General features: G+C 41.4%; 1 protein-coding gene across 1 annotated transcript; it reads right to left on the bottom strand.

Moving 5' to 3' along the window:
* Nucleotides 1-8,259, bottom strand: ruvbl2 (RuvB-like AAA ATPase 2). Its single transcript, XM_083767531.1, has 14 exons — nt 8,204-8,259; nt 6,923-6,980; nt 5,594-5,649; nt 5,042-5,183; nt 4,606-4,735; nt 4,456-4,522; nt 3,939-4,045; nt 3,717-3,810; nt 3,334-3,552; nt 3,123-3,241; nt 2,896-3,015; nt 1,755-1,884; nt 1,134-1,248; nt 1-276 (listed from the first exon to the last, which is right to left on the bottom strand). The coding sequence occupies exons 1-14, from the start codon at nt 8,213-8,215 to the stop codon at nt 248-250; spliced, it is 1,398 nt and encodes a 465-aa protein (XP_083623657.1). The 5' UTR covers nt 8,216-8,259; the 3' UTR covers nt 1-247.
* Between the last annotated feature and the right edge of the window lie 599 nt (nt 8,260-8,858).

Genomic DNA, 8,858 nt, shown 5'->3' with positions numbered 1-8,858 from the left:
TATGTGACAAAAGGTTGGTTTAATAAACCTGCTAAAAAATATACCGCATTTAGAGAGAAATAAACAGAAAAAGAAAGGAATGGGTATTCCTGCCACAAGGCCTCAAGGAGAAGTTGTCGATTCATTGTGAATTAAGGCAAGTCAATAATCTCACCCAGACAGCCTCTGAGACTTAAGACAAAAACAAATTCAGAACCAGTGACAACATGAAAACTTCAACATGAAAACTTCAGACAAAATATCTTCCTCATTGTGATGTGTCCATTTGAGGCGTTTCTGAAATGGAGACAGAATAAACAAATCTCATGTCATGTGGATCTAATAGTCTAATAGACAACATTAAATGTCACCATCAATGGTAGGGTTGTCACGATAATGTAATTTTACTTGACGATTAATTGTATTACAAATAATTGCAAATAAAGACAATATAATTGTTTCTTTGGCATTGACCATCAGAACATACAGTATAAATAACTTTTAGGCTTCGTACGCAAAAATTCCACAGGGCAGAAATGACAAATAACTTAAATATGCAAAGAATATGATTGACATTTACAGCTATAAAGTAAATTGTAGTTGTGGGGATTATGCCAAACCTGAGGTTCAGGCCACTATGCAGCGCTCACATCAAGAGTTCTTGCTGATGCACACACCGAGTTGTCGGTCGGTCTTATATATGCATGACCACCGTTTATGGTATAGCGGTTGGATCTGCAGCTGTGGATAACCAGATCTCCAAAAATGCCAATTTACGATTCTGTCCCTTAGTCCCTATTGGAAGTTCGGAACGTAAATAAAATGACGCCGAGTGGGCTGAAGCTGACTTTGCAACATTTGGCAGACTGTGTGCCTCCATTGTTTTCACAGTTTTTGCTTAACCACTTCAATTGTGGATCACAGCCACATAAGGCATACTACCAACTACCGATGTGGAGTGTGCCCCGAAAGGTATTGTTGTTTTGCGTTTGTATGGGCTATCGTATCTGCCAAAGTCAGAAAATAAACAGAGACGGACTGAAACAGCTTGTCTGTCTGCGACACGCTCATACATTCTACCCCAACCTCCTACAATTCCAGACATTGAATTTCCCTAAATACATTTTAAGGATCCGCATCAACAGATAACCTACGTGTTTCATTGAAGAGGAAGGAATCTTGGTACTCCTTCATGTACTGAGAAGATCTAGACTCATCCAGGAACAGAGAGTAAACTCTCTTGATGTCCTCCACCTGCACCTGTGTCCCCTGAGAAAGAAAACACATCTCTTAACTAGAAAGGTGTGCTCAGTCCAATCAGTGCACTGCCAGCAGACAGGCCAAACATGCAACATATCATTTTTCATGACACCTCCATTTTGGAAATCAGGGAGCGGAAGTGAACTGCTCACAATCGTTTGACATGATGCAGACTTTATTCATGGTGAAAGTTCAATTTCACAATTGCACAAATGTTTCACAGATTTTTCCTTGCCGATTTCAAGCAAGCGATTATCTTTGATGTGTGTTAACAGTAATTTATACTCCATCGTGCAACGGTGTCCATTGCTTGACAAGGTATCAACTTCCTGCATGATTTGCAATGGTCGCTTGCAGGTCTGTTCTTTTTGGGACGCAGTCAATTGAGTGAGGTTGCAGGACTCTTTTTTTTAAACATACCAAATAAAACATTGTTGTATCACTCAAAGGTGGATTCGACAAATAGAATTCTCCCATTAGTTAGTGGTTGAGCTAATTGAGCGCAAGAACCTTACCCTGCGTTTGCGACACACCAGTCCTGCAGTGCTGATCAGCTGAATGGAGTAGCGCAGGGATGTCTCCAGTCCGATGCGGGTCAAGACCGTGAGAGCCTCGTCGCTCAGCTCCACATCCTCCTCCTCACACCTGCAAACAAACACCAAGCAGAGTTAGTCAAACGATGGAAGCAGGAAAGGAATTTCAAAGCAGCCATGGCCGTTTTTGTCCTTCAGTTTGGCCATATACCAAAAGTCCAAAACGACTCCAATTTACTTAAAAATCGCAATGCAGCTTTAGACACCCAAGTGAAGTAATACACAACTTGGCAACAACAATGTTGCATAAATGCACGTTTTTTAAATGAAATAAAGTAAAGGAGTTAAAACTGTTGAAAATGTTTAAAGGACAATATTTCTGTAGGTAAACATTCTGACTCATTGGTGATGTAGGGTAGACACCTGGTTCGGCGAACTTTTATACATTTAAGAGTGAGCATTCTCAAGGTATAGGCTTTTTTCGCCCACCTTTGCCCTAATCGGACTGGCCTTTTTCAGAGATTGCCCCAAAATAAAACTTCACAACAATTTCCTTAACATTCCCGGGATTCTTTCAAAATAGGAGCTCTGGGGTGCTGGAAAGACATGGCCGCTTTTACTCTTTTAAAACATGGTTGTGAATGTTTGTTCTAGTTCGGGTAGGGGTATCAAAAAAATAAATTGAGGACTTGCTGCTGGACTATGTGGTTTACCTGAGCTGTGCTCACGCAGTCTGCATGTGTGTGTACTGCGTATGTGTGAAATAGATAATTTTCAAGTTTAATTATTAATTTATTGTGCAAATTCATCTTCGTGATTAGACAAAGTGTAATCAAAATTCATCTTGAATGAAAATATTAGTTTGTGAGGAAAATAAATAAACCTTTAACGTGTAATGGGTTTATACAAATATTTTCCAATACATTATTTATCTGATAGTTATACTGGGCTTTAAAACATTGTTTTATTTGATGGCCTTCCAACCCTGGCATTTTACCTTTGTGCCCTCACAAAATTGACAATACCAAGGGCCTAATGGCCACGGCCATAACAATTATGAATTTCCAGGCCTGGGTGAAAGAGTAAACTAAACTTTGGGAGAGATTTTAATGTGGATTCTCACCGGATCTTGAGTATCTGCCGGGTCTCTTTCTCTGTGTACGGGGAGGTGGCGATGATGAGAAGACGATCTAGCAGGTCGATGGGGATGCCGTGAGGGCTCTGGTAGTTTGTGCCACGGATACTGAAAAAAAAAAAAAAAAGTAATCATTCTGCTAGTTAAAATAGAGATGCCATGTACTACGTCAGATGAGGGGGTAGGTTGACATTTTGGCCAGTGTAGGACAGTACCGAGTGATGCCTCTGTTGGTGGCCATGATGAGAACGGGGGACAGGTCACTCTCCAGGGCACGGTTCAGAAAGGAGAAGCACTCCATGTCCAGCATGTGAACCTCATCAATAAATAACACCTGAAATGACATGAACGAGGAAATAAATTCACATGACAAAAATTCATGTGCGCCCTTGCAGAAATGTGCAGTTGTAAACACCCCTGACTTACCCCTGGAATGATCTCTGCCTTGCCCTCTTCCCTCCACTCAGACACTTTAGCATTGATCTGCTCACGGACTTCAGACTTGATCTCTCCGGTGTCTCCAGAGAAGAGGGCCAGGAAGCCCTGTGTGCGGCTGTTTATGACGTCCACCTCATGGAGGGACACTGTGTGGACCACCTCCTTCCTCTTTTGAAGCTCACCCTCTGGACACTGAACAAACTGGGTCTGGGAGGACAAAGGTCAAAGACCATAAAACAAAGGAATATTATCATGATGGACCCATTTTGATTTTCAACACTTATTCTCCTGCTTGTGACTTTGGAGTTAGTGACTTCTACATTTTAAGTTGCAGTAAAATGTCATGAGCAATAAGATTTCCAGAACAATACCTGGGCTCCCATAGCGTCATAGTCTCTGGCTCTGGTGAAGGAACGCCCCAGCTTACTGATCTTACCAGTGGCTTTGTCAATGGTGATGACATCTCTAGAAAAGATGGAACGTGACCGATCAAGCTATCTGACTGGCTAGGCTGAATGATATGACTCAATAACATAGAGAACAATAATAATAATAGACTCAAAATAAGACTGTTTCACAACAGATTAACTCACCCAGCCTGTATCTTCTCCTTACTGAGGCTCTCAATCATCTTGTTGCCCAAGTCATAAATGGTCTCCATCTCAGTTGTCTTTAGAGTCAGTTTACCCACCTTGGCACCCTGACAGAAAATACAGTTTAAAATGGTTGTAAAAATGTCAGGAATAACTACAGATATAAAACCTAGATGCTTCCATCTTTAAACAAGACAGCAGATAGGCCAGTCAATATATTTGGCTGAGGTTCAAGTAATGACAGTGTTATGCTATAATACACATCCTTTCACTTGAAAAACAGATATCTTACAAAAGGCTCAGGTACATAATATAATAATACATTCCCATATAACATTCCCATATTATTACAACTTCAAATGCAATGTGCAAATTGCCATGAAAAATCTAATTAGAATTATAATCTCACTTACATTCATGAATCAGCTGAACTAATAATGCTCTTTGTTCCAAGCTGGACATGATGATTGATTAATTAAAATAATAAATTCCACATGTAGTTATAGCACGAGCTTACAGTTCCAGTGGCTGGACGATCAATCTGGATCTCCACCACCTCTCCTTCAATGATCTCGGTCTCCTCCCTGCACAACCAAACACACCGACTGTGAAAAGCTATTCATTTCACACACCAAGAGTGCAACTATTATTCTGTTTTCTCACTCACTTTATCCTCACTCCAATGGCCTTTCTGAAAGCCTGGCTGAGTGCCTCTGTCTTGCTCATCTCCAATGAGAAGATTTCACTAGCGGCCATCGCTGTGAATGGGGTATCAGGGCCGAGAGACTGGGCAATACCTAGTAAATATATCAATAATTCATTTTCATCAAGTGAGTAGAACGAATAAGACATCCAATTAAACACTGAGCCACTAAACCACAAATAAACTTATTTAACAAATAGCAGATCTAAAAGGTCACAAATTAGTCATGACTCATTAAAGTTTGAAACACATTGAGAGCTTGCAGAACTATTTTCTGGAAGAATAAAAAATAAATAAATATATATATATTTTTTATATATGCAGGGGTTAAAGTGCTTAAAAACACAAAGATCAATGCCAACCAACCACGTAATGACATAATGTCAGAAGTGAACCGTACCCATGGCGATGGCAGTCTTTCCTGTGCCAGGTTGGCCGGCGATCAGTATAGCTCTGCCGGCGATGTGGCCGTCTTTGATCATCTCCAGGATGATGCCAGCTGCCCGGCGGGATGCCAACTGGCCAACCATCCCCTGAGACACCTGGAAAACAATGTGTGCCCATCAAATTCATTCACTTTATTGTCGGTCACATCACAGCTATACAGATGGTAAGAGTGGGTGAAATTATTTATGGTGCAAAGCAAGCAACCCACAAATTGGAGTTGCTTTTAATTAAGTAAGTGCAAATAAAGATATAACAGCAGTAGCACATCTACAGGTCTTTCATGCACATCCATCATTGCTAAGAGATATTGTTTATATTGTATAAAGTACCTGTGTCATGAAGCAGGCTAGGTGTACATGTATGCTTACAGCCATTTGTAGGGAGTAACCCATAAGTCAGCTCTAATAACTCATTGTATTCATGTATTATATATTTTTATTTACTGACATGAATTGGCAGCAATGGACTAGACTAGTAGTGGACTAATTGAAACAATTTAAGCTACCTGTCTTGGCTCCAAAGCATCATCCAAACCAAGGCCACGAATGTGAGAATGTGCACCTAAACACAAAATATGCATATATGAGTTAACTGCAATTACACAATTTCTGTAAAGAATTAAGACTGTGCTCAAATGTAACTGGAGGAGCAGTAGTTAGTTACAATTTTATAATAGGATGAATCTAGAATTGCAATACCCTCCATCATCCGCTTGTATTAAACGACGTTAAACTCACCAACATTGCAGCTGTAGGGAAAGCTTGAATTGTCCTCTTTCAATTTGCAAAGCATGTGTTTCATACAAATCCAACGTAGACATGTTATGAGCTACTTTCTGTCAAGAAATTATGTGCAGGTGGTTATTTTTCTAAGTGTTGGAGTTTGGAAGCACCCGTCGAAGTCACTGAACGGCCCTGCGTACCACCTGTTTCGAATTTGCACATAATGCAGGAGACAGCAGCGCGACCCGTTAATAAAAACAAGTGCTTCCAAACTCAAACACTTAGAAAAAGAATCAGCACAGAATTGGACAGAAAGTAGCTCATAACATGTCTACGGTTAGCTCTGGTCCATAGCCTTCTACGATTCTGCCCTGCGCAGTAAGACTATGGGACTTTCAGTTTTAAATCTCAGACCAGCCTCTCCTCTTTGGCGTATATAAAAATAACGTTTTTGCTACTCACCAAAACAAATGCGGGTTGTGTCAAGACACAACTTTCCTTAGTGGACGCACTCTGAGCCCCCCACCTAAGTAACTAAAAATATTTTCTTTCCGGTGGAAACAAAATCCCCTTTTGGCCAAAAAGTACAGTTTATACGTGTGGTGGGGGGCTCAGAGTGCGTCCACTAAGGAAAGTAGGCTCTCTTTGTTTTGGTGAGTAGCAAAAACGTTCTTTTTATTTACGCCAAAGAGTAGAGGCTGGTCTGCATTCATGCAAGCGGCGGAAGTTGAGAGTAACATAGCTCTAAATGAAACGCTTTAGAGCTATGGACCAGAGCTGGACTTTTATGAAACAAACGCTTTGCAGATTGAAAGGACAATTCAAGCTTTCCCTACAGCTGCAATGTTGGTGAGTTTAACGTTGTTTAATATAAGAAGATCACAAAAGCAATTTGGATCAATAGGATGACAATGGAGCGTATTGCAACTCTAGATTCATCCCATTATAAAAAAAACTAGAGCTGCAAATTGGGGGCGGGCTAGGGCAGTAATATACTATAGAGACAGTCACAGTAAGTAGACTATGTATCAGCTGCATTGATTGGAATCCAATGTAAATGTCTTAGTCTAAACATCTGGTATCCTCTCAGTCTGGTGAATGTGTGGCCTTACCTATTCTTTCAATCCGTGTGATGTCCCGGACCTCCGGGACCTTTGTTGTTGTCGCCATCTACAATATATTGAGGATAAAACAAATAAGAGGGGCGTAACTTTGTGTACAGTAAAACCATCTGTGTTCAATCATCAAGTCGTGGTTCATTCAGCGATATATCGTAGTGTTGCATGCATCCAACATCCAAGTCTAGCCAGCGGTAGAAGACGCGTTTGTGATGGTCAGTCGGTTGTCATAGTGATAACCATAACGATACGCGTGCCACAATAGCCAGGCACATGGGTCGCGACGTAGCGTTTAGCATTAGCCAGTTAGCTCAGATGAGTGTTACGGTGTTTGACCAGTCTAGGCTAGGACAATACCCAAGAATAAACTAATCTAGCGTGAACTATACGCCTTATACGATACAAGTCTACACGAAAATGACAAAACAGGATAATGCTAGCGCTAACGTAGCCCTGGAACATGACTGCCATGATATTTATCATGACAGTCATGCAGTAACTTTGCCCTGTTTTTTGCAGCCGCTGCATTTACAAGATTTCCGTATATTTAAACATTCAGATTTCAAATATAAAGTACTCACAAAGTTTCCCACGGGTGTTAGTTAGTAGCAGCGCGAGCGATTAGAATTGCTGCGTCCCGCGTTCTTTAATAAAAAGCATTTTTGTCCGAGCTCTCCGGCTACTTTTTTCAAACGGGGTTCGTTTGGGAAATCCACAGTTGCACACCGAGAGCGCACTCGCCTATTAGTCTGTATTGGCAGGGCGGTCAGCGTACCTATATCGAACACACCGAGTGCCACCCTCCTCCCGACCGATAGGGGCGCGTAGTTGAAAGCCAATGGCAAAATAACACCTCGGATAAAAATGCTTTTTATTAAACAACGCGGGATGCAGAAATTCTAATCGCTAGCGCTGCTACTAACTAACACCCGTGGGAAACTTTGTGAGTACTTTATATTTGAAATGCGAATGTTTATATATTTTAATTATTTGTAAATGTAGCGTCTGCAAAGACCAGGGTGAAGTTACGTCATGACCCTCGTATGAATACGAGGGTCATGTTTACAGGGCTAGCGCTAACGACCACCATCCACGTTAGCAAGCTAACGTTAGCGTCATCCAAAGCTTTTGAAGTGTGTAAGCAGAGTTGAAACGCGACAGCGGTATTGGAATAAAAATAATGCATTTACACGTTGTTTTGTTTTCTCCCAAATGCAGTCATTCGAGATTAAAGCACGACATTCCTCATAGTGTAACATCTGGACGTGAACTCACCTGTGCAGTCATACTGGTGGTGAGGATGCGAGGAGAGCGGCGCCTGCTTTCAGTGCGTGCTCTCGACAAATGTCTCCGTGGAGAAAATGTAGTTTCACAAAAACGGCCCACCACGGTCTGCTACATAATTCGCACTTAACCTCGCCCACCAGGCTTTCCACCACAATTCGCACTGTTTGGCTGATGTGTGCGTAATATTTTGCCTCCACGTCCGACGCGTTCTAAGCTTGTATATCAGCTATTTTCAAATATACCGGTAGGTATAAGTGTAATGCTTAATTGGGTCGTCCACTCACAGTTAACAGTCTTTGTATTGAGTTTGTGCTTGAAATGTACTGTAATTCTGCAAACTGTTAATAAATATTTCAATCAATCAATGAAAAAGGCATATCCGATTGAAGTGGTTGGGTGGGGACCCTCAAGGGCCCCTGGTGGGGCCTGCTTCAGTCCCGTTCCCCACCTTGAGAACTACATGGGTGATGGGTTATAGAATGATGAATGTTAAAGCATGCCAGTGCAGCGGCATGGCTTATTACCCGGCCGTCCCGGTATGTTCAGTTGCGGCTGCTATATTGTCATATGTGAATGCTTTAGTTTAGACAGTGAGGTTACAAATAAAGGGTTACAAATAAAGGTTTATTAGAAAACAAAGTTA

Source organism: Protomyctophum parallelum (genome assembly GCF_964188405.1).
Source record: "Protomyctophum parallelum genome assembly, chromosome: 1".
Classification (NCBI taxonomy): domain Eukaryota; kingdom Metazoa; phylum Chordata; class Actinopteri; order Myctophiformes; family Myctophidae; genus Protomyctophum; species Protomyctophum parallelum.
Note: the sequence above shows the minus strand (reverse complement) of the source record. Positions and strands in the feature narration are given on the sequence as shown.

What these genes read in the sequence shown, in the direction of transcription:
- ruvbl2 (XM_083767531.1), bottom strand. An exon ending in ATGCTTTGGAGCCAAGACAG is followed by an intron (nt 5,184 to 5,593) that starts GTAGCTTAAATT and finishes ATTGTTTTCCAG; the next exon opens with GTGTCTCAGGGGATGGTTGG. An exon ending in ACCAACAGAGGCATCACTCG is followed by an intron (nt 3,016 to 3,122) that starts GTACTGTCCTAC and finishes TTTTTTTTTCAG; the next exon opens with TATCCGTGGCACAAACTACC.